Source organism: Siphateles boraxobius, unplaced genomic scaffold, assembly GCF_051911475.1.
Source record: "Siphateles boraxobius isolate OS27281-9 unplaced genomic scaffold, OSU_SipBor_1 16, whole genome shotgun sequence".
Classification (NCBI taxonomy): domain Eukaryota; kingdom Metazoa; phylum Chordata; class Actinopteri; order Cypriniformes; family Leuciscidae; genus Siphateles; species Siphateles boraxobius.
In genome coordinates, this window is record NW_027508766.1 from 13,723,100 (window position 1) to 13,749,322 (window position 26,223).

Consider the following 26,223-nt stretch of genomic DNA (forward strand, 5'->3'; position numbering starts at 1 on the left):
ATTCTTTCAAAATTACTGATTCATTTCTAGAAGCTCGTGTTGCTAGGAGAGACCCGGCCGCGACGGTTGAACTATTTAAACTATTTTCTTTGGAGCAACACACATGAATTAACTGCCAATATTGTGTCCGAAATGTAAGTAACTCAATGTACATTTATTGTTTATTAAAATTTCGTATTCAATATCACACTGACACTCGCAATCATGTTGTTTGTCTGAACATACTCGTGTGTTATCATATAGCCTGATATCAGATAGCCTGGTTTCTTATGCTTGATTACTTTTGAATATCTTGATGCTCTCTTCCAGTAAGTTAGGCTAATAGACAAAATCCAATGTGCAGGTTTTATTGCCTGGGCATTTATGGCCATATTTGAATGATGTTGGGAGATCTCGATAAGGATATGATAGGCTAAAAGTGCCCCCCAAATTTTTGACTGCTTACAGAATGTTCACGACCAACAGATCAAGCATGACAGCTTTATTGCAGCTTTATTGATACAGGAGGCCAGAATAATTACACAATGGCAGGCTGACACTATTGATCACACTATTGATAAAATCATATTTTAATGCAAAGCTCTGCTCCCTGAACACACAAACAGCCAGGAGTGGTTGATCTGTCCCAATAAGAGACAAAACATCACACATGCTCATACACAAAATTCACACAAACCATAAATAATTTAGCATTTATTTTAAAACCATATTCTGATATGAAATGTTGCAGGCAAAAAAAAAAAAAAGAAGACGTTTCAAAGAACTAGAATAGAGATGAACAGCAGTTTATAACACTAAGGAGGACAGTGGTGATAACTCTGTCTGGTCTGATGATAATTTGTACTCTGACTAGGCCTACTGGCAGAATGCAGGGCCCTTACAGAAGATGACGTTCTTTCCCGTATGACATAATATGACAAGAGGAAATGGCATTAATAACAGTCACCCAGAGGGGTGTGTGAAAAGAGGGAAGAGTGTACTTAGACTTAAATTACATCCATTCTATGCCCTATTTCAAATGTCAGTCATCAAACCAATATTTTGGTTTGTTGTATTAACTTTTTTGTTTGACTTTTCCCACAGTGCTCCTTATATTTTCATTCTTTCACCGCTGCAGTTGGTTGCTGAAGTCCAAGTGCAACATTTAGTAAAAATTAAACAAGATTTGTGTGTGACATTGAGAGGCATGAGCTAAAATGTATGATGCATATGGTTTTCTGAATTATCGCCCTTTGATCCACACCTAGAAAAACATTAAGCTTACATAAAAAGGAAAGACCAAATTTATTGCTATATGAGGGAACAAAAATAGTTCTTACGACTCGTTAAAATGAGCAGCACTAGACCGTGTTTCCGTTTTGGCAAAGAGTTCAAAGCACATCTCTCATTCTTTTTTTCCATTTCAGCCAGACCTTGAGCCACTGGGGTGCAGTTTCACAAAGATCATACCACTGAGTGGTTTTCAGATTTAAGGGCCAAAGACCCACAAATGTTCTTGGCCATGGTATTCAGTGACAAAACATTAAAGTTTTAACTGTGAATATGTTGCTGTTCTGATAGCAGATCAAATTTACCTTTTGGACAAATTATGGAATGCCAAAAATTCAGGTTGTTTCAATCAAGATTAATTGTTTTAAATCTAATTAAACCAGACCAAGTATGCAATAACTTTACCTAGTTATGGGGGCAGGTAGAAATGATGAGACATGCAGTCGCTTCTGAATCAGATGCCAAGAAAAATACAGTTTTCCTTTTATATGACCAATTGAATGAACAGAGCCTCCTTTAGGAGACTATTCTCCCTTGTAACTATGCCGTCTGCTTACATAGGACTGCTGTTACAATGGATTACACAGATAATTAAATGAGTGATTTCTTTTAAATATGTTGTGATATGGTATGCTTAGAATGATGTAATTGCATAGGCTAATATCAGGGAACTTGGAAAGTGAGCTTCATACACACACAAAATGATAAAACAACTGTTCTTCAAAAGCACAGTTGTCGGTACCCAGACAAAAGCTGTTATTCATCTAAGCAAAGGAACGGCAATTCCCTGTGACAGCGTGATGGATATAAGTAAGCTGCGTATTTACAGAAGCTGATTGCATTTGAAAAAGAAAGAGTTTTCCACCCATCCTTCCTCTTATCTCCGGTCATAAATCACCCCTGCTGGCCTGCATAAATGGGGCTCTTCATAAACTTGGCACAAGCAATTCCATTTTAACCTTTACATGTGGCACTGGTCATACACTCTAAATGCAGACTGTGACCCTCATGACCTTGACCATTCATATTTAATAGTTATTAAAAGCCGGTGGCAATCTAGGCAACAAAAACAACATCTACTGCATGACAACTAAAATCATTAGGTGTAATGTTTTTCCCTTAAGACATGTTCATAGGTACGATATGCATAAAGATGAGCAGTTGAGCATGTACGCTTCCCGTGTCTTTCCATTTCATCGAATGCTCCATAATCAGTCTTATGGCCATGCTAACCTTTGACTTGGGTACCCCCCCCCCCCCCCCCCCGCCACTGTAAGGCTTTGCACTTTGCCCCTAGTCCATTAGACCTGGCTGAAGTATACCTTTATAATTGCCACAGCCACCATCAAATGAACATATGAAAGCATAGCGGGGATGGGTAGAGGAGTCTGGCTGCTAACCTTTTGGCCTCTGGGTCAACATGTGCACCAGATGCTTTTGTCGAGACAGTTCATTCTGCCTCTAGCTTTGTACTGTATGTGTCGGCATATCAGGATTATTGATGGACCCCCGACAAATATTTTATAGTTTGTGTTCGACCTTTGACGTCGGTGGAGCAAAATGACAGCAGACTATGTGTCACCACTGCAAACTACATCAGAATAAATGGCTGCAACGGTTGAATGAACCCTGTTTACAGTTTTAACGTTTCTATGATCAGAGAGATCTGTGCTCTTTTTGTAAATTTTAATTTGGCTTGGAAGTACTGAGTTAATAGATATTTGGTTGCATTTGCTGACCCTTGTAAGAGGCCTTCTTAGTTGTTGTTATTTTGTTCGATGTTACCAAAAGACCCTGTATAGTGTTATGGATCCTGAATGCAGTTTTCCTCCAAACATTCCCCTTAAACAGTGACTCAGTGGCAACATCAAAGGCTTCACAAACCCTCAAGTTTCTGCACTTTACAGATATACATAACAAACCATGACAAAAGGATTGTGCCTTGACTTGCTTGTTTGGTTCTAGACGGCTCAAAGGTGTTGCTGCGTTTCCATTCCATTTGTTCTTTTTGTTTTTCTTCTGTATGAAATATTGTTGTGTGTATTACAGTACTCCGACACTTTGTCCACATTATGTGTGGTAGCTTGACGCTAACTTTCTATACTTTGCTCTGGCTATCTCAGCACACCAGGCAGGCAAAAAAAAAAGAGAAAAAGAACAACAAAATCCCTCAGCTAGCCACCCTCCCCTTTAGCACCGTTAGCCTCTTCATAACACAGACCCAGGCTTATGCTGAAGCACTGTGATTAAGATAAGCCTAACCGCAGCTGGACAATTACCTGACAACTAACCTTTTCTGGAGCCACTTAAGGATGTAAGGACCCCTGAGAACTGTTTTTTTTTAGAGGAACACAGCTCTTGACAGCAAGGAGCCTGGGAAGAGGCTAGCAATGAGTTAGTATCATAGCTGAGATTACCTTATTTCACCCACAACATCAGTGTTGAAGGACTTTGTTTCTAGACAGAGCTGAAAGGGCATTAGGATTGATTTGGTCTGTGGGGGGGTCTGTTGAGTGTTTACACTGCAGTGCCTTCAGTGGAAGGACAGTAAGTAATTCTGCTCAAACAAACAGAGATGGAGACCTCAAACCTAAATGAGTACATCTTTTAAAAAATGGCAAATGGTATTGGATGCGTGTATATCAAACATTTATGAAATCAGCCCTGGTATAACTGAAATGTTATTTCATTTTTTTCTCTCTTTAAATTAGACACATTCAAATTGTGAATGCATGCAAGGTGTTGAACTGGTCATTCAAGACTTGATGGTAGAATAACCACCGTAATTTAATTTGTGTAAGACTTCATTGTCTTTTAAGCATACATTACTGGACTGCAAATATAATGCTGAAATATCTTTAGTTTGTTCTTAAATGTCAGTAAGAGTTTATTGTTTGTATTATAAACTATAATGTCCTTACCATGGTATAAAGAAGAAAGAGAGCGAGCGAGCGAGAGAGTCCTTAACTCGAGAAACTAGTGTGTAATATTATAGGCTTTCCTGTAGCTCGCAATGCTAAGGTCATGGGTTTGGTTCCCAGGGAAAGCAAGAACTGATAAAAATGTTAATGTGTACCTTGAAGGCAATATCTGCCAAATGCATACATATAAATGTAACAAAGTAATGCATTTTCACTTGAAAATGTTCAAACACAGGCCATTTTAGGTGGGGTGATGTAATATCAGTTACTTGTTATTATAAGGTGAATTACGGCACTTATGCTAATGTGACCCAAACCTGAAGTGACCATTTCAAGGTGTAATTCCCCACTGGTAATTTGAAGTATTGCACTCAGAACATTTCTAAAACAAAGATTTGGAACCACCACTTGACTGAGGATGCACATCATTTTTTTTGTGTGTGTGTTTGTTCATGTTATGTGTTCCAGGCCCTTTAGAGTCCACATAGAGGGTCCTGGCCAGAGCTCCACACACTCTCTCATCTTCTGCCCATGCCTGCAACATCACAACGACAGCCCCAGAGCTAGCAAACACAGTCAGGGGTGAGTGTTTATAGGCTACGTTTGTTAGGGTTCTCACAGTGGTGCTTAAATATGATACCCATATGTTCAACTAATGCACAGAAACTGTTGCTTGGTAGGATGGTGTTGTAAACATCTCAGCGGTCACTCGTTCCTGTGATTGGCCGAGGCAAAGCGCACATAACCTGCACAGCCAGACAGTCGGTCATTACCAATACATTCTGAGCTGTGAGTGGGGGACGTAAGTATTCAAGACTTATGGCTTTGTTCAAGTGGAGCGCGAGCTTTCTCCTGGGGTTAATGCACGCTGTGAATGCGGCTGTCAGAATCGAGCTTCTCTCTGGTTTACGCTCGTGAGGCAAAGTCAGGGGTTATTTGCTGCTATTTTTACAAGAAACAGGTTGATTTGTCTTAGGCCATTACCGTCTATTATGGCCGGGAGTCTCCGGGAAGGAGGTGGGAAGCAGCAAACGCTGGCATTCTGCCTAAAGAGAAATCAATGAAACAAATTAATCCTTCGCAGGCCGCACTGACACAGTAATCCATCATTCAGGGGTGCTTTTACACACCGAATCAGGGAGCCTGGGCTGAGGGAGAGAGCCCCAAGGGATCGCTCGCTCGCACACACATACACACAAGGCAAGACATGAACATTCTGGTGGCACCCGCCACACAGCTGCAATCCCGCAGCCCAATGTCTAAAGGGAAAGAGATGAAAGACGTAGCATTTTATAATGGTCAATGCACGGAACATGTTCCAAGGTCGCGTCATAGTCGGCTGTCTGTGGTGTTTACTGTGTCTTGATTGTCGGCGACACCACCTAAACGCCAGTAAAGAAGGCACTGACAGACATGGTACATGAAGGAGAGCCAAAAAGTAGAGAAAGAATACGACAGAGGGGCATTGAGATTTCTTTTCCACCCACCACATCATGTGGTGTCGCTTTGTTCATAAAGCTAAACATTCACTCACATTATTCCAGTGATCAGGCACTGTGATGCAGCAGTGAATTTCCTTGGAGACCTGCTTCCTGAAGCAGAGCAAGTGTCATCATCAACAAAATAAGGAAAATGATAGGGGGGAAAACACCATTATAACCACTTGTAAAGATTAACATTATATATAATCTCGTCTTCCAGCCCCCAATCTCTAAATTAACACAAAAAAAATATTTAAAAACAAAAATACTATGTTATACACTATGTGCAAATGTGTCATTGTGGAGTAACCGACCAATAAGAGAACAACTTGATAGCATATGATAGGGTCATGTGATCTGCTCTGGGAAAGATCTCTGTCCTTTGAGAGCTATACACAATAATACTCCAGATAAAGCATGTGATTTCAGACAAAGAGAAACGCAGGAAATGAGAAACAGAAGAAAAGATGTTAATATGCACATATGCAAAATAATTTATTTGGAGGCATTCAGATATGTCCAACTTCAACACTGTTCAGATCATATACATTCTGCACATTCAATAAATACACAGAGGATTACTGCTCTAAATGTAATATTTACAATATAATATGGCATAGTTGTTTTGCACTTTTGGTGCTGCTACACAGGTAAACCCCAGGGGATGGTGAACATAAATAAGGCAGAACCAGCTCTTCAAGGTAATGATGGAATGCCACTTACCTTTAAGCTTTTTCTTATAGATGACTAGCAATATTGGGATATTTCAGGACAAGAGGAAGGAGGTGAAAAACACTGAATATATAGCCAATCAATATATTTTGTGATTGTGGTATGAGGAGGCAGAAGTTATTATTTCCATTTTTATTAAATAATATCATGGGGAAAAATGCATCTCAAGGGACAAACTCACCACTGCTCCTAATGCGGAAAACATACAATTGTAAAAATATATTGTTTGTGATCTGCTCTGTTGCAAACATTCATAATCATTTAAAGCAGAAAACATGTGGTTTAAAATCAAATAAATCCAGCAAATTAGGAACATATGTTGACTGGTGAGTAGTTTGTTTCATCAGTCAATTGATAATAGCTCAATAAACATATTGGCAGATAGGGTTCACCGCATATGTTGCAACTGACAACCCTGTCCGTGTAATAAAAGATGAAATCTGACACTTTCATGGCTACAAACATCATTGTGTTTTCAGATGAAATAATACAGTATCGGATGATCCCTAATATTGCATGCATGTGTCATAATAAATGAATGGATCATCTCACAAAAGAGTCTGGAAGTTTATGAGCATTACAATACCATGACTATATCTATTTATATGGATTGCTTTGTTCATTGTCCCAAGTGTTCCTCTAATTAGCTATACTGCCAAATAAATAAATAAACAAGTTTGTCATCATGTAACCTAAAAAAATTGTTTTATGTGGTAACAAATCAATTGGTAACAAAAAATATATTCATTTGACTAGATTAAACTGATGACATCATGGTTACAGGGAAACTTTGAAATTTATATTTAGTTTATATTTTTAGTAGTTTACATTTTTTAAAAATTGAAACTGACTAACTTACAAAAAATCATGCTATTGAAAATGTAACTGCTAATAATTAATCATGTAAACTAGTTTCCTTTTCTGTAATCATTTTCATACAATGAATAATTAAGAAAACTTGCACAGAAGTTTGTGTGAGTGTGAGTTTGCATTCTCTCTCATTCTTTCTTTGTCATTTTATTTTATCTCTATCTTTCGGTTTTGTTATGTAGTCCCTCCTTTCCCCTTTGTCTCTTGCTTATATGATGCGCCTAATTTTGTGCTCAGAGGTCAGGGAGTTTATTGCTGACTGGAATTTAAGATCTGCAGGATGTTCAATTCACTGAAGGAAAACATACACAGCTTTCCATGCAGGAAGTCCCTCACTAACTGCTGTCCTAACCATGGGGTGGAGAGGCACATTTGGAGTGCCACAGCTGTCTGTAATCGGTCCTCTTTCACTTTCAAAAACATGCTTTTTTCACAGATTTTTAAATAAGAGCTCTGGTAACATGACTATTTATCAAAAGTTTATGTTTTATGAGGTAAAGATATTGCTTTGAGGAATGTGTGTTCATGGAATCATGGCTGCATTCTTTTCCTTTGCTGACAGATAGAACTGATAGAGGGACACTGCAAGAGTAATACGAGTAAACAGAGATGCAGGTGCTGTTTTTACTTTTTATGAGTGTAAGTGTGTGTGTTCAAGTATAATCAAACCATGATCATGTGTTTTTCCATCTAAAGCATGCAGATATCTCGTAGTTGCCCGTCTCTGAGAATCTGAAAAAGAAAAACAGAAAAAAAGATAATGCTTATTGAGAATGTGCAACTGTCCCGTTTAGCTGAAAGTTCACTGAGCACTTTCTTAAAAGAGGAGCAGAGAGAATCAGATTCTAAGGTTATGTGTCTATTGCCTTCATATAGCGAGTGCTAGGAAATGTATAGATGCACAGACAAGGAGTATATTCTTCATTGTCACTGCAACTATCTATTAGTGGCTTATTGACATATGATGAAGAGGGACAAAAAGAGCGACAAACAGAGGAAAATACACGGACAAGTTGTTTTTGGTGACCAAACTGCCTTATATTCCCTATTTTAATGCCTTTGACACTGAATCAACATGCACCAATGCTAATTTTCTATATTATGTAATCATTAGGTTCACAACTTGTAATAATTACCTCAATGAGCTCATTGTTTCTGCTTTAAATTAGTACATGTTGTTAGCTATCTAACATCATGTATTAAATGTACATTTCTAAAAAAGCATTACGTGGACACAGTCACCTCTGATAGATCACTCTAATGTAGACGCACTTAAAGCTGCTTTGAAACTTTTGTGAAAAGCGCTATAAATGGGAATTGAAAGTGTACAAGACAGTTGCAGTGTTCAAAACCTTATATTTAGTTAATTTATCAAAAACAATATGATAGAAACGACTAGAAAACTGTTTGCTTAGTGACATGAAAGCCGTGTAGGTAAATCATGAGTGCTGCTCTTGATCTGATTCCTGATTCAGGTTTTGTTGTTTAAATCCACTAGCCTGTGCTGAAACTACTGTGACTGAGGATGCTTGACATTGTTGAACATATGACTGAGGGCTACTAGAAGTGAGACTAAACAGATTACCAGTATGATATGCATTGTTTACATTTATACACTACACCACGCCCTATACAATTAGTTGGAGGATTATGGATATTATGAATTCTGACAAAACAAAATACATCTTCAGCATGTGTCTGATGACTGAAGGGAGAAAATAAGTGACTCCTGTTCTGTTGTTTCATTATATTATGCAAATGATGTGATAAGGAAGCTATTATTGATAGGACGATATATTTGCAGGTCACACTTTGTTTTCTATTAATCTGTGCACAGTTGAGACAAACCTATCGGTCACATGATCGATCATTGTGTAAGAGATAATATTGGACATTGGTAACAAAAATAATATCTAATGGGTTTTTGGCTTTGTAGGGAACTAAAGTTACTCTTGGCAGACATTCCAGGAAGTAAGGTTATCATACTTAGATGGGTTCTGTTCCTCAAACTATACAAACAAATTGGCAGATGTAAAACTATAAATAATGTATATTTAAAATAATAATGAAATGGTGCACAGGATAATGATACACTGACAGTAATATGGGTCAAATTTTGTTAAGAATGGTAACACTTTACAAAAAGGATTCATTAGTTAAATACTTCAGTTACACACAAGCAATACTTCTACAGCATTTATTAATCTTAATTTCAACATTTTCTAATGCATTATTAAAACCAAAAGTTGTATTTGTTACCACTAACATGAACAAATAATAAACCTGATTTTTATTACTAACTAACATTAACAAAGATAAAGAAATACTTTAACATTGATTGTTGTTTGTTCATGTTAGTAAATACATTATGGTAACAAATGAAACCTTATTTTAAAGTGTTACCATAATAGCTTGGAAATGAACCTTAATGTTACAAAACCTAGTTTGTGCACACACCTACACACGTTTTCTGTTTACTCTGTTTAGATTTTTTTTTTTTTTCTTGTAAAGTACCTTGTATAATATTTAAGTGCTCTAAGCTCCTGTAAACAAGAAAATACCTTTTATGTATTGGAACATATTCAAAGACAGAGCCAGTGAACCTCTGTCTGATTTTGATCATCCTTTTCTCTCATGGTTCTGTTTTCTCGCAGTAAGTCATCAGGTGTCATCTTTTATTAGCCATTTAAGCAACTTTGCTCTTAAATAAAGTCACACATCATTCACTCAGAATGTCTCCTGACTGTACACTGTTCTGGACACTCATGGGGGAAAAGATTTCTGAACCCAGTGAGTCATCGATTTAACTGCCTGTTGGAGCTCTAGATAGCCTCAAACAACCTGCCAGTATTTGCCTAAAAACTCTAATGTGACTAACTACTCAGCAAAGTGAAAATTACTCACAACCCCAATTTATTTTACCTTATGACTCAACATTGCTCCATAGAACTGTTGCTTTCACTTTATAAGGAGAAGCAGGTCGGAAGCTATTTTCTTTATTTGTAACTGATACTGTAAAATATAGCTACATGTTGATACTTCAAGCTGCATGTCTGACGGTTTAAGGGAGATTACTTTTTCACATTTTAAAGTTTACTTTAGAGAGAATGTTAACTTATAGTTCGGGGGACATTTGGAGATAGCCTACTCAATCCAAGAAATTATTAGTAAAGCAAATTGAATTTTTTGACAAAAGATTTTTTAAGGAGTTAATGTTAATCTATTAATAGTTTTATTGTACCCTTTTTTTACCAAATAAAAATAAATAAAAAACAATGTGGCATGACTCATTTATATAAACCTGCATGTTTGAGCTATTGCTTATGATCTTTTTCACATCTCCTGTCACTTATCACTGAACCTCTGACAACTCAAAATACCTGAGTGTGTGTGTGTGTGTGTGTGTGTGTGTGTGTGTGTGTGTGTGTGTGTGTGTGTGTGTGTGTGTGTGTGTGTGTGTGTGTGTGTGTGTGTGTGTGTGTGTGTGTGTCATATAGCCTAGCCGACTTAAAACATATTTACCACTAGACAATGGCAAAGCATTTAGTTTGAAATAACTGAAAATTATATTTGAAAAGTCAGACATTATGTGTCTTTATCTGTAGTCGTCCTGCACGTGTACATTATCACCCTTTCAAAGCAATTAATCTCGTCTGTCTTCCAGCGTGGATGTGCCTAAGACAGACGAAATTCCAATTAAATTCCCTCTGCGGGTCGGTTTAACAGACCATTATAAATATGCGAGGTGACTCTCTACCTCACACAACAAAAGCTACCCCCATCAAATACAGTCGCTTATCGTTGCTCTTCTCTGCTAAGAAGACTTCCGCTCGTGTTAAGCGTGTGCTTATTTAGGATTTGCTCTTGTTCGGACATTCGTTGCGAAACCATAACAAAATGCGATGACAAAATGTTTAAGCAGATAAAAGTAGGGTGGACATCTGTTTCTCGGCAATCTCTAGGATTATAAATTATTGGGGTGTAGGATACTTTTTGTTGAATTCCTAACTAATTTAACCCCTTGTTTCCTAAAATACCTTGCACTAACAACGTTGAAGAGGATAATAGATCTGGATTTATATTGCCTATTTTAGAAAATGGCTTGCTTTTATGTTACAGTAGAAGGCTAGGCCTATATTACTATATGCAATCATATACCTCAACGCAATAGCTACACGACTGCTGGTTGCAGGCCGGTATACGCTTTTATCGTAAGTAACGTCCGTACTTTATTTTACTAACAAACAAGCCCATACACCTCGCGTTATTAGAACTTAGGCCTACTGACTTTCTGCAATATATCGAAGAGTTGGTCTCTCCAAAACAAAGAGTGTGAAACTGCCTAAAGTGGAAATTGCGCTTCATCTTGTGCAGGTGTTGAATTTATTCATAATTACAGAATTTAGTCAAATGAAGGATTATGGCTTTGGTAAGATAATATTTTATAAATATCGATGCTAACTTCATACTGCTATGTTAATGAAAATAATAAAATATTAATTCATTTATTTTGTTTATTAAAAATATTCTAGGAGCACATGTAGTCTTCTGACATCAATATCATTGGTAATTATAAATATAGCTTCTCTCTGTTGCCATTATTTATTTGTTTATCAAAGTAGACCTGTCAGCTGCTTATAGCTATACCGTGTAGTCTGCAAGTAAATCCAGACCTATCACGTGACGCGCACACCGTTAAGTGCCGCTTTCAATGTGATTTTTACACACTTTTTTCCCAGGGTGTGTAGTAGGCAGCCTATTAATGAATTTGAAAATTATCAAAAGGCATTAACATTGTTTATTAAATGTCCCATTGCCTCTGATGAACTAAAAACAAGATAAAAGTTTAAACATAGGCTATATAATAAAAAAAGAGATAACTTTAAATTCACGTAGCCTAAATAAGCTGTGTAGTTGCTATTGAGACTCTCCTCAAAACGTTTACGTTCTATTTATGTACCGATGCTTTTGAGAAAACATGCCCGAGAGATTAAGTAGCCTACTTACGTGCACCTGACGTTTTACCTCTGCTTCCTTCTGCTTTTGCTTCGGGAAACCCAGCCCTTATTAAATATCCCCCTGCTAAAAAACTAATTAAAGTAGTCTAACACCTAGTCGACACCTACAGTTTTGCTGTCATTACAAATATTTATTTTTAATTCATTATTTTAAGTATTTTATGAATTCTGTCTGTGCTGTTAAGTTCCTTCCCATGTCTACAGGGCCTAGGCTAATGTCTGAAATTGAGCTCCTTAAGGATTTGCTGACAACATACGATACGTGTACTTTAGTGTCATTGTTGTGGTTTTTATGCCTTTTGAGGGAATGTCAGAAGCGCAAGTTAGCCTAATTATGGGTCTGGGCTCGTTTTAACTGCTAACGGATTTATGATCTTGGTCTATGAGGCCATCCAAGGCAATTAGTACATAAGCTCTAAATAGATGATAGTTTGTGAGCAATAAAGCCATTACCTCAAGCATAAACTGACAGTTTCTCTAACTAAACTACCACAAGCTAACTAGAAAAAGAAAAAATCCCCCTTTGTGGACACAGTCAAAATTATTTAATTAATTCGGAATTTGACAATGCATTTCCTTTTGTGGGCCACTCAAAAATCTATAAGCTGTAAAAAAAAAAAATAGGCCTATTTTCCTACCTGTTTTTCTTCATCCCCGTGACGGCCACCGTAATCATCCTATAGGCCATCAACAGAGCCCCACACTGGCAGTAAGACGATTCGCCTGTTTATGTGCATTGTAAATAAAGAGTTGTTAAAGTTCTGTTTGTTTTCTCAAAATAAAAAAAAATCTACATGGCTTTATTTGGTCAGCTGACCCAATATGTAAAGTGACTGCCATGCTGTTTATGACGCCTATAGGCAATATTCAGCTAAATCTTCAAGCATGAAACACACATGGGTGGGGGGAATGCTGGAGTGATTTTGTGCAAAACATTAATGAGAACGTCTTTTAAATAGCCCATGCAGTAATATTAAGTGGCGTACTTTAAGATATTTTCCACAACTCTCCCCACTACCCTTTCCATTAAGAGCGATTAGATGATGTCCATTGAAAGTTGCTGATCCATAGAGAGAATGGCAGTGGATAAAAGGCGATTTCAAGTGACCTTCTCGTCCCTTTCACACCAATCTGAGCCCCCAAATAGTTAGGGATCAAATTGAACAAAAGCCCCCTCCTCTTCCCTTTCAACTCACTACTACTCAAAGTGACAAAAACCAACCATCGCATTAGAGAGGCGCGCAACGTGTTTAAAGACTGTGAGATTATTACAGAGAGCAGAATATAACCAACTAGAACAATATGTCTCACTTAACATTGTTTTTACTTCAATGCAACACTCACAATGTAGATAACTTTAAAACTATACCATAAGCAAATGCTTCCCAAAATGTTTATCACGTTTAAATTATCTGTTATTTTAACTAAAACGCGTTGGTTACTTGCAAGGTAGCGATTCTCTACTTTGATGAAAGTTTTGATTTATTGATTTGTTGATCACTTTTTTTATCTGTATTTGTTCAAGTTTATATTTCTGTCATGCATTTTTTATTAGTATATATGCCTATATATGTAAACCTACATATTCTACTTTTGTATGTAATGATTACTTAATTCTAAAACTGCTCATGACAGGCCTGCTATCAAGCAACCGACAATTTAGTATAAATGTCTTTAGTATAAATGATCCACTCATTGTGATATACAAGCAATTCGGTTTCAAGGGAAGCTTTATTTTATCTGTATACGGATACGGAGGGGTATAAACTACAAACCTCACTCTTTAGTGTGTTTTATGTTCAGATGTTTACTGTACAAACTGTAAATGTAAGTAAACAAAAAATATACAATTTATTCTGTTTTTAATGGGACTTTGGATAAAAGTAACATCATAAGTGTCTGATAAAATAAGGAAAGTTTTATCCCTGCGGTGTCCTCTGAGTTTATAGCATCTAACCCGAGCGTATTTACATTCGTGCTCACTTTGTAGGTCCGCCATTCGTGGGATTTTATAACTCGAGCAGCTCGAGCATAGGGTGCATGCATTAGACTAAACGGTATATGTTGTTTATTGCTATTTTGAACGAGTTTGCACGATCATTAAGAAATATAACACTATATTACAAATTACATGAGGTGCTGTGAAACGATTAATTATCATCATCATCATTATTATTATTCATATTAGTATCATCATCACACATCAAAACATTACAGCATAAAGACGCATCTCTTCGACCATCGTTGATTTCAATAGATAACATAACTTAGTCATATGATCATGATTATCTAATTTTATTTTATTATTGTATAATGAGAACTATCCTTTATATTGTCATTTGAAACATTGTAACTAACTTTTTGAACATTGTTTTGCACTTTATTTTTCTTACTTTCTATCGATAAAACGTCCATTACACATGACTAACAAAAGCTTTTTGATGAGTACAAGGCCTAACGATATATTTCTATATAAATAGGCACACACTCACACACACACACACACACACAAACACACACACACACACACACACACACACACACACACACACACACACACACACACACACACATATATATATATATATATATATATATATATATATATATATATATATATATATAATGATCCCTAAAAAATAAAAATAAGTAATATAGTGAAATGTGCTCTCTGTCATTAATTGTGCCATATTTGCCTTTAAGTTTGTTGATAACTCATTTAATGGAAAAAAATCAGTCCTTTAAGGCAGATATATAGGCTACATTTATACTTATTTCAATAGTTTTTTGCTTCTTCTCAAAATGGTTTAATTTTTTATGAACACGCGTCAGCCCTACTTGATTCTGAACATGTCTATCGTATAATCGTCCTTTTAATCCGTTGACATTATCACTTAGACAAACAGACTGCTATCGATCTTCCCATTACGAGATCATACAAGACGAATAACACAGGTGAAAAGGCGTTTCTTAAAGTCAAACGTTCAGTCATGTTCAGCGTTACTACGACGTTAGAGTTGTTTTGTTTTTAAGAGTAAGTAGGCTAGTGCAATTGATCGATAGAATTCTGTCCACCGATCTCCCGTGGTCTGTATCCGCATTGCTTTCACCTGACAGTCTCACGTTCTTAATTTGATGAGCATTTGAGGTTTTAGTTTGATACAAGTTTACGTATACATTGCGAGATATTTATATGAATTTCACCCCAAAAAAAATCTGGGATTGCATAAAGTGATAAAAGTACTTGCCTTTCAAATATGGACCAAACTGAGAAACCGCCGATCCCAAAGTATGATACCCACCAGTCGCTGGGCGCTCGCACTTTGAATGTCCAAGTGTCCACTTTACCATTTCTTCAATACTGTTTCATGCGTGCCTTGTGTTCCCATTCGCTGTCCCTCTCCCTCTCTCCCCTCTCGCTCTCTTCCCTGTCTGTGGAGTAAAACCTTGATGGTACACTTAAAGAAGTTTCTCTTTGTTCCTTTTAATCTTATTCGTTTCACCTTTGCAAAGAACAGAGGACAACAGCGTGCGTTTCTGCGGATCGGTGTGAGGAGAGACGGAGGAAGCTCCGCGGTCGAGTTGAAAATAGGCTACCTATTTGTAAGGGTTTCGTAAACGGACGGATTTCGGTGTTTGCCTCCTCTTAACTTCTATCGCACAGTTTTGGACTGTTGATGTATAGTTCATATATAGCAGAGTTCTGGTGAAAAAGTTTGTCATGATAAAAGTTACTAAGAGGTTTAACCTCCTTAATTTGGCAATGACCAAAACTTGTTTCTCCGTAAAACTAATTATTTCTAAGTACATGCATTGCTAAATAAAACAGGCTAAATGATTATCAAGTTGCACTAGATGCATGATCAAAGTAAGACTTTGAAATCATCATATAGCAAGTGTCATAAATACACCAATAAAATTAAAATCTGATAAATTCATCCCACCGCGTAATTCGTCTCTGAACTACATTTAGGAACATGCAAAAAAATGGCAATAAATTACTAATTTTTATGTCGCTGTAATTGTCTACTGTACGCTAGATGGCAGCCCGATCCAGACATTATAAGCATGTACAGCGCAGCCTTCGGCATTCATGCACAAAAAGCCGGTTTCCCTGCGCATTATAGACTACAAAAAACTTCCATCGTTGATAATCTGTTAAAACACACTGAACGATGGATTTTTATACTTTCCAATATCATAATAGTCTGATTCCTCTTTGTGCCCTGGCTGGCTGCTTGATCTGTTTCCTATCACTGCTAAAGCATTCCATTATACTGATATCTTTATAGTCAAACTATAGTTATCACGAGTCACAATACGTTTTTTTTTTCCATTTATATATTTGATCGTTTTACTGAGAACTATATGCATAAGTGACGCGTGAAAATCTGCTTTATGCATTGATATGCAGTTTCCAATCAGTATTGTTCTGTCAAATTACGTAAAATGTGAATGGGACCTTCATAGTTCAAATCTGGACGTTGCAATGGGTATTTTTGTAATTAAGACTACAGCTTTGAACCCAATACTTTCAACTTTGTGAGGCTCGCACCAGTTCTCTCTGCCTCACACCCATTTGTTTATATTTCACGTGCACGTATAGTTCACTTATTGCTTTCATCCCGCTTTTAGCCGCTTCTTTCTGGGGTTTCTTCCTCTTTTTGTGACAATAGACGGTCCATTCTAATCGGGTTTCAAAGTAAATAGCCGCGCAGGGGCGAGCGCAATGTAAATTGTGCTTGTCAGAGCCCTCAGTCGTAGGTAGCGAGGAGCGAGGACTCTAACCAATGGAGTGAAGGAGGCTTGGCTAACCTTAGCCTCCCATTTTCTCTCTCCCCCCGATGCAGGGTTCTGACCAGTCAGTCGCCTTTGATTATCAGTTGCCAGCAGCCCCTCTCTTGGCTCCTTGACACGAGCACCATATAAGGCGCAGCGATCTCCATAGAAACGTGTCAGTTTCAATAGTAGTGTCAAAGTTCACTATATACAGACATTCGCGCAGATCTCCGTTTCGGAAACATTGCTCCGCTGGTACTCCCGTTAAAACGCATTCTTTTTTTGAGTCTCTGCTCCTTACATATTCCATTAGTTGTTTTTTTTCTTCTTCTTTTTATCGTTGCTCTGTTCCTACTGGAGAGGTGAAACTACATAGGCTCTCGGGCGACGTTGTTTTTTTTTCTTTCGTCGGACCAGATGAGCTTTATTCATGAACATAGATAGAGAAATCCGTTCTTCAGTGTTTCCTCCTCTTCAACCGCGAAGACGGAGAGAGGAGCAAGGAAGAAAAAAGAGGGGAATTTATTTTGCACAGCACTTTGGATCTCCGGTCCACCAGAAAGCTATTATTTTTGCTTCAACGTGAAGAATTTTTATTGCGGTATTTTTTAAGAAAACTGATTTTCTTTTTCATTGCGTCTGGGATCGCTTTCTCTATACACGATTGGGTTCCCGAATGGCTGTCTGCAATTTACCTTGGAACTGGCCTCCCGACAACTGCATATCCTGATCGGGTGCATTTCTATCGACTGCGGTATTTTGAATGTATTGATCATTTTCTGCTTCTACTTTTTTCCCTATGAGATTGAGTGCTCCGATTTGAATTCGCGCTGCCGTTCGTTCAAGACTTCCCTTTTCCCTGCTCCGATATCCGAGCGACCAGTTCGCTTGAAAGCACTTTTCGGGCCCGAGATATGGCAATGGTAGTTAGCGTATGGCGAGATCCGCAGGAAGACGTGGCCGGAGGACCTCCGAGCGGCCCCAATCCAGCAGCTCAGCCGGCGAGGGAGCAACAGCAGGCGGCGTCAGCGGCACCACACACTCCGCAGACTCCCAGCCAGCCAGGACCCCCGTCCACACCAGGGACGGCTGGCGACAAGGGCAGCCAGAATTCTGGACAGAGTCAGCAGCATATAGAATGTGTTGTTTGCGGGGACAAATCGAGCGGCAAGCACTATGGTCAATTCACCTGCGAAGGATGCAAAAGTTTCTTCAAGAGGAGTGTCCGAAGGAACTTAACATATACATGTCGTGCCAACAGGAACTGTCCTATTGACCAGCACCATCGTAATCAGTGCCAATATTGTCGGCTGAAGAAATGTTTAAAAGTGGGCATGCGGCGGGAAGGTGAATATATTTCTCTAAACGCAACACTCTATTGCTACACACATGTTTATTGTTTAGAGCCAGTTACATAAAGCTCGCACATATACACATACAAACGCGAAATAAATTCGCTTTGATTGCTTACTAAAGAGTGTCAGAGGGCGCGTACAAGCAGTAGTAAATCCGCTCGCATAGATAAGAACAGCATGTATCCAATACAAGTGATATTGTTCACATAGATAGGCAAGCATCATATGCACCCTTTCAACTCAGCCAATTACATGATATATTACAGTCACCTATGAACACTGTATGTGTGTAAAAGAGAGAAAGATAACCATAAAGTGTGTGTGTGTGTGTGTTTGCGCGCGCGTGCGTGCGTGCTGAACGACTGCACAAGCCTACCGAAAAGACTACTACACGTACTTATCACTTATTGTACACCTAAATGAAATAAGGGCCATAGTTTTATCTTTGAAAATAAGATACGCATCTGTTTTTACGCCGTAGCTTAGAGTAAGCGTTTAGAGGCCTGTATGTCCCCTCTCAGCCTAGCTGTATGCGAACAATGGCCTTTGCAAGTCTACTGTTAATAACTGAGCAGAACGAAATGGTTAAACGTAAGATAATGCCTATATATATATATATATATATATATATATATATATATATATATATATATATATATATATATATATATATATATGTGTGTGTGTGTGTGTTTTTGTTATCAATAGTAAAAAAAACAAAGTCTTGTTTCGATTGTGGATCAAATAAAATTCTGTTTTAGAGTTAGTATCTTAATCATTAAATTGCCTGTAAACTTATTACTTCACACAAATCTATGTATATTACAGGCAAAGTAATATTGGAGTGTAGTATTTGTAACAAGAAAAAGGCTGCTGGAATTTAACTAGTTCTGTAGTCGAGATTTAAGCTCGATCCTCGTCCACAGTGTTTACAACGTGCAAATCAAACAAAAAATATAAACATTTGTAATGTTTTCGTGTGTACGTGTGTGAAGACAAAAAAAACGAGAAAGAGCTAGAGTGTTTGTATGTCTTCATATTAGCAATTGAAGTCCATAAACAAAGGTAAACATCACCGTAATAATGAATTCAATGACCATTTGAAAGTATTTTTTTCCCCGAAACGCAGTGCCAAATAGTTTGTAATTTAGTTGTATTCTCGTAGATGTTAAACAGCAGTCCAGACTACTCATGCACTCGAAGTAAAGCTTCCACATGATGTTTCACAGTTTTAGATGTACATTTCCTCTCCCTTTCTTTCTTTTTGTCAGCGGTTCAGCGAGGAAGAATGCCTCCAACCCAACCGAACCCGGGCCAGTACGCGCTAACGAACGGGGATCCTCTGAATGGTCATTGTTATCTCTCCGGATACATCTCGTTACTACTTCGGGCAGAGCCTTATCCTACGTCTCGCTATGGCAGCCAGTGCATGCAGCCCAATAATATTATGGGGATCGAGAACATCTGTGAGCTTGCGGCTCGTCTGCTCTTCAGTGCTGTGGAATGGGCGAGGAACATCCCTTTCTTTCCAGACCTACAGATCACCGACCAGGTGTCCCTGCTCAGACTGACATGGAGCGAGTTATTTGTGCTAAACGCGGCTCAGTGCTCCATGCCCCTACATGTGGCCCCACTGCTTGCCGCTGCCGGCCTGCACGCCTCGCCTATGTCGGCGGATCGCGTCGTGGCCTTCATGGATCACATTCGTATCTTCCAGGAACAAGTTGAGAAGCTCAAAGCACTGCACGTCGATTCTGCAGAATACAGCTGCATTAAGGCAATAGTGCTCTTCACATCAGGTGAGTGTGTGAGACGAGGCCTACTTACAGACATAAGGGGGCAATGCAATACGGGGTGGCTGAGCTTCGGCATCGAAGCTTCACTAGTGGGCCTCAAGCTGGCTTTGTGCTGTAAAATCTATTTAGCGCACAAGTGCTAGACCCATTTCAAATGTATTTAAAAGACATTCACAATATTTAATGTAATACAAAGTGTCATATAGGCCTATTATTGTAGGCAACCGATAATATTATTTTGCAATATTAGTGGAGGCTGACAATAAAGCATAAATTCAATTTATGAGCTTGAATATGCATTTCACATTAATTCTATGTTTTTGGAAATTATTTAGGCCAATATTTGTTCAATCAAGTGTAGATCTCATTCTGAATATCTTTCTTAAATCTGCTCAACCACTTTTCACAGTTGTACACAATGCCACAGTGTACATACACAAATAAACATCTAGGGACCTCTGTTGAGAAAAGGTTGCTATTATTAACAATTGCTTTTAAGCTGGGGTAGCCTATTATTAAAAAAATATATTTATTATAGGCTTCGCAGAAATATCCGTCAGCCTGGTGGTCAATTTAATGGTGGGTTAATTTGCCAAATAGCAAGTATAAACAAATAAAAAATAAAAAAAACTATAGCAATTTTTCCAAAACATTGATCGACACCAAATTGCTCTCACACCTCTAGCATCGTAATATATGTTTATAATATATTAGTGTTTTTTCTGTGCAACAAACGATAATAGTCATAACACTATTAAGGTTTACGCACACTGTTGTTTCTGATATTATAACAACGTAATTTTATTATATGCGTATTTTATTTCTTAATTACGGTGATTTGATCTTCGTATGCTAAAATTTAAATGAAATGTTATGAATAATATCAACTTTAATATTTGTTTAGCAGCTGGAAATACAATCGAGTCAATACAACTACTCTATACCTTTAAACATCTTTGATTGTTGAGCAAAGGTGCAGGCTTAACACACACACACACACACACACACACACAAATATATATATATATATATATATATATATATATATATATATATATATATATATATATATATATTTGTGTGTGTGTGTGTGTGTGTGTGTGTGTGTGTGTGTGTGTGTGTGTGTGTGTGTGTGTGTGAGAACAAAACGTGTCTAAAACGAGACTATATCTTACTGATTATGTTCTGTAGTGTAGCCATAAAATGTGTAGTCTGTTTCCCCTAAGGTGAAAATAAGATGACGCGTTCAAGTTAGTTTAAGTAGGCCACGGTTCGGTTTACACGTTGTGTATTGCCTTAATTTTCAGAAATATGCGTTAGTGTTGATTAGCATATGTAAAGCATGCCAAAAATGTAAAAACATTTGTTTATATTTTGAACATCTAATCGTTGCCACCGAAATATAACGTTATAGGCTATTTGTTTCTCAATGACGTCAGACTCACACAGAACGTTCCTTGCCATTCTTAACAATGAATTACAAAGCACTCAGATATTCGGGTCTGGACTGGGTAACGTTTCAGAACAACTTCTAGACCCTTCGGTAAATCAGGTTTTCCTTATTCGTAAGACTAGAAAGCAATATGTTTAGATAATAATTAGTAGGTTATATCTTCTGATTTGTTACCAGACCGAGGTGCTGCATAACATTTTGAACATATAGTCATATGTGTCACCTGATGGATTAACATAGTGCGCCCCTTGGTTTTGTATCTTCTCGAGTTCTTTCTCATTAAGTGTAAATCGTTAAGTAAACTATTAACAAAAGCATTCCTACACATACGAAACACAATATTGAGGGCTATTTTGCTGAATTGTCTCTGTTTTTATAGCAGTGCTTTCTGCACATGCTGGCTGCAGCGGAAAGTGGCCCATGAGGTCACATTACTGAGAGATTTTAGTAAGGACTTAGCACAGTTCAGAAGTTCAGAAGGTTATTGTATTTGACCGCAGTGTCTTCTAGTCCAGTCCAATTAAGATCAGTCGCCGAGGCACAGAACGCATTACACTTTAAGTCGTAAATTCAACAAGACGTAAACTCTTATTTTGAATATCTTCAACAGAGCCGCCATATTAGAATGCTGACAAAGTGCGTATTGGCCTGGCGATAGTGTTCAAGAGAAAGGACGTTTGGCTGAACTGATTCTAGCAATCCCAGTGGTTGAGCTATGTGTTAAAGCTACTTCATTGGCGTTTATTGCAAACATGTTTGAGGTAATGTCATTAATTGACATACACTATTGACCCAGAGCAGTTTTCTGTAAAATACATGTCCTTTTCGTAAATTTAGGCGATTGTGTCCTCAGGCAAGTCCACGGTAATAAATGTGATTGCTTCCAGCGGCCTTGCCTCCTCATTCAAACTCACAGCAGAGGCAACTGCTGGTACAGGGATTCGCACGAGAGATGACTCGGTAGCATCTGGAAAGCAATTAGGTTTAAATTCGGTTATTACCATGCCAAATTCTCTTTCAAATATGTAGCTGGATATTTCCATGTTTGACGCCTTCTCCACCCTCTTCAGTCAAGCTTACTATGCACCCTCGTCCTTACGAACACTTTGTTTAGTCTGATTTGTGAGCGCGCATGTGGTATGTCCCCTACAACGCAGGGAATACGTTCTGTTACTCTTTGAGGGATTGCGCAGTCGTATTGTTTATTTATATTACAGGCAGCCTCATACGCTGCGTGATGCATGATGTTGGGCTCGTGTTTGTTCATCTCACTTTGTCAACAACACGTAATGCTGATGCTGAATGATAACCTGGGCCTCTTTTCTGTGCTGTGTTTTGTCTACTCAGACGCTTGCGGCCTGTCAGATGCTGCACACATCGAGAGCCTGCAAGAGAAGTCTCAGTGCGCCCTGGAGGAGTACGTGAGGAGCCAGTACCCGAACCAGCCCAGTCGCTTTGGCAAGCTTTTGCTGCGACTGCCTTCTCTCCGCACTGTCTCTTCGTCAGTAATTGAACAGCTGTTCTTCGTTCGCTTGGTAGGTAAAACTCCCATTGAAACCCTCATCAGGGATATGTTATTATCCGGGAGCAGCTTCAACTGGCCCTACATGTCCATTCAATGATCCGAATGAGCGAGTGAGACAAAAAGACTAAAGGACCAAAATTCTGCAAGCCCTTTCAAGAAGACTATATATATAGGACCTAATTTCTGACCACTTAGGAAGACACTCTTTTTTGTCTTCTGGGACCGAAATGGAATATGTAATGTACAAAGATTAAAGAACTGGACGTACTCCCGTGCAAATCCATCGCCGTCATCAAGAACACTCTCCATTTTGTAAAATACTAGTCTTTATTTTCATTTTCTTTTGTTTTTGTTTTTGTTTTGTAAAGAACAAAATACGTACAATTAAAATGAAGAACATCATATGCGCAGTAAATGAGCAAGACTTAGCGGGAAAGAAATTTCCAAGCAATTATAAGAAATGTCCTGTGTCTATGTATCTCTGTTTTGTATTTTTTCTGGTTCTAAACCAGTTTTTTTCTGTGATTCTATACTAATGATTTTTGATATAACCTTTTGCTTCTTATAATGAGTGCGATATATGTTGTTGAAGATATGTTCTCCAAGAATTAAAATTGAAGTGAGAATTTAAAAATAAAGAAAAACATTAGACAAATAAGACACAGTCTAATCGCAATGACAATTTCACTGATGGTTGAGCCCTACCCCCCACCCCTACCCCACTCACTTGATGCTATGGACATGCAACTTCGGCAAAATCTGACCTCATGGACATTTTGAAGGAGAGGACACCGGTGAAACTTTTTCTTGGTCGTATGTGTGTGCGAGTGTGTGTGTTGAGTCAATCATCAGTCAGAGATAAAAGACATGAAAAGTCAAAAGCACTTTTAATATATCATTTTTAAATACATTTTGTTTGTTTCGTCTTGATATTTCCGCTATTTCTTTTTTATTGGATGTTGCCTTTCATTTTTTGCTCAATCCATGATATGCCTGTGCAGAAGGGGTCGCGTGAAGTTGTGTGATGGTGACTATACTATTAAAAAGGAAATAGGCAACACTTGTCTCGCTCTCAGCAAATTCAATGTTCTTCATGCTATTAATGATCTTTTTCGGGTGTGCTTTTACATGCATGCATAGCCTATTTTTGTTTGGTAAGGAAGGCCAAAAGGCACATTGGTTTGTTTCATCTAAACGTTTTAATACGCTGACCAGTATGTTGACAAGTATACAAAATTTCAAGCCACTCAAAAAGAGTTTTGAAATACAGTTAAACCTCTGTAGAATACCACATATGTCACAAATGCAAGCATTCGAATACTCTTGATGGCATATTCATTCTCTGTGCGGGTTTTGGGGAGCACGTGCGTTTTATAGCCTACATGATCTGGAGTCAGCATCGTGCGCAGAATAAAATTTCTGTGACGTTGCTCAAAGATCTATGCCTGTTTCAGCGCATTAATGTTTAATATTTTTCCCAGGCTGAACTGAAATGCTTGCTCATAGTCAAAGGGAAGATATACAGAAATGCCGTCCCTCTAATAAGGCAACAAGGGTTTATTCTTCTATCACCACAGTTTTGAGAAACGAAGTGGAGAGAAAGAGAAAACAAATCCATCTAAACTCGCAGACTATTATTACTTTGATGTGATCGCGAACGGATCTGTGTAAGGACAGATGTTTTCTCAAGGAACGCAGCAGCAGTTATATGTGTGATCAATCTAAGATATGTATAATGCCGCATGTAAGCCGGTCGATAGGAGCACTAAATGTGATGTATTGTACCGAGATAGAAAGAAATTCATGTGCAGCCTCGTATGATTGGTTGAAACCATGAAAGGAAATCACTTGATACTCATAGGCTACATGATTGTCCTTCGTATGCACGTAAATACATTATACGTGTGATGTTACGGTGTTTCTAAGTACAATGACAAGAACTTTCGCTGACCTCAATGTCACTGAAAATTTTACTGAGCACTGCTCTTTGCATTCAAGTTCGTTATTGTTTCACATAAAAAGAGAATGACCGAATCTGCGGGTTATATGCGGGTTTTCCTATGCCCTAAATATTCGTGATTCGTAGGCTACTGTTTTTCAGTAAACCTAGGAAATACTGGCGTTGACATATAGCCTATGTTTCATTTAAATAATATTTTAGCTTATAGCGCCTTTAAAAGCTATTTGTGGTTCAGCATCCAAAGCGACTGCAATAAACCACATTTGCAAAATATTCAGTATTATTTATATTCAAAATATATGTTCGATGGGGAAGATCAGAGTTAATTTCATGAAATAATCTGTAGTAGCCTATACAGTCTTTGGAGGGACTGTTAGCTTGTTGGTGAAGTTAACGATCATGTGTAGGCTATATTTTCTTTTGGGTATAGCCTTACCAAACCAATACATTAGCGCTGTAAAAATAATTTCAATCAGAGAAAAAAAGTCAAACGCAAGCGTGACCATATATATTTGTGACTATGGAGTGTAATTGGGCATGGGTTTCTCTAAATTAAATATGGTCAGGTTAGGCTATTAGGGAAAAAAATGCAATACACAAGGGAATTCTATTGAGGACAAGTAGAGACTTTGTTGCTGGAAACCAAACATGTTTCAAAATAGGACAAAATGTGTACCGATATAGTCAATGTGTTGTCAATTTTTAAATATCAGTATGACTTAAATTACCCGAATATGGCAACAAAGGCAAGTGTGCTCTTGTTTTTTTATATAATGCTTCGACTAAAGTGTTGACCATCGCATTGAGCTGAAATTTAAAACACTTTCATGTTCAGCAGTAATGAGATCAAAATCCCTGAAGATTTTTCCCCTCTATTTCACGGGAAATAGCAGAATGAGAGGAACACATTCTATTGAGATTTACATTTGTTGGACTTGAGGCTATATAAAGCAATAGTTGCTAAGGACCAAATTCGTGCCATGTGTTCCTAATTAACAAAGCAAAAATTATCCATATAATAACATGAATCATATACAAAAAGAAAGGGGCTATTCTAGTCTCTG

At 37.9% G+C, this 26,223-nt stretch overlaps 1 protein-coding gene and 2 long non-coding RNA genes across 4 annotated transcripts; 1 reads left to right on the forward strand and 2 right to left on the reverse strand.

Annotated features, from left to right (window-relative positions):
- The first annotated feature begins 24 nt into the window (after window positions 1-24).
- Window positions 25-24,259, forward strand: nr2f1a (nuclear receptor subfamily 2, group F, member 1a). 2 transcript variants are annotated; one of them, XM_077231661.1, is made up of 5 exons: window positions 25-134; window positions 4,659-4,772; window positions 4,871-4,992; window positions 19,697-20,224; window positions 23,022-24,259. In XM_077231661.1, exons 4-5 carry the CDS (start codon window positions 19,714-19,716, stop codon window positions 23,294-23,296), a joined length of 786 nt encoding a protein of 261 aa, XP_077087776.1. In that variant the 5' UTR covers window positions 25-134; window positions 4,659-4,772; window positions 4,871-4,992; window positions 19,697-19,713; the 3' UTR covers window positions 23,297-24,259. The 2 variants fall into 2 exon arrangements, with proteins under 2 accessions (XP_077087776.1, XP_077087775.1); XM_077231660.1 differs by lacking the exons at window positions 25-134; window positions 4,659-4,772; window positions 4,871-4,992 and adding an exon at window positions 16,828-18,417.
- LOC143739290 (uncharacterized) lies at window positions 467-5,452 on the reverse strand. The gene is made up of 2 exons (XR_013204166.1): window positions 5,321-5,452; window positions 467-5,236 (listed from the first exon to the last, which is right to left on the reverse strand). It is a non-coding gene; the product is annotated as an uncharacterized LOC143739290 (long non-coding RNA).
- LOC143739289 (uncharacterized) lies at window positions 6,142-17,106 on the reverse strand. Its single transcript, XR_013204165.1, has 3 exons — window positions 15,540-17,106; window positions 12,930-13,014; window positions 6,142-8,005 (listed from the first exon to the last, which is right to left on the reverse strand). It is a non-coding gene; the product is annotated as an uncharacterized LOC143739289 (long non-coding RNA).
- Window positions 24,260-26,223: the final 1,964 nt, after the last annotated feature.

Excerpts from the sequence above, each read along its gene's own strand:
- nr2f1a (XM_077231660.1), top strand. The coding sequence starts at position 17,985 with ATGGCAATGGTAGTTAGCGTATGGCGAGATCCGCAGGAAGACGTGGCC. Across the intron at positions 18,418-19,696 it reads AGTGGGCATGCGGCGGGAAG|CGGTTCAGCGAGGAAGAATG; the intron begins GTGAATATATTT and ends TCTTTTTGTCAG. Across the intron at positions 20,225-23,021 it reads AATAGTGCTCTTCACATCAG|ACGCTTGCGGCCTGTCAGAT; the intron begins GTGAGTGTGTGA and ends TTGTCTACTCAG.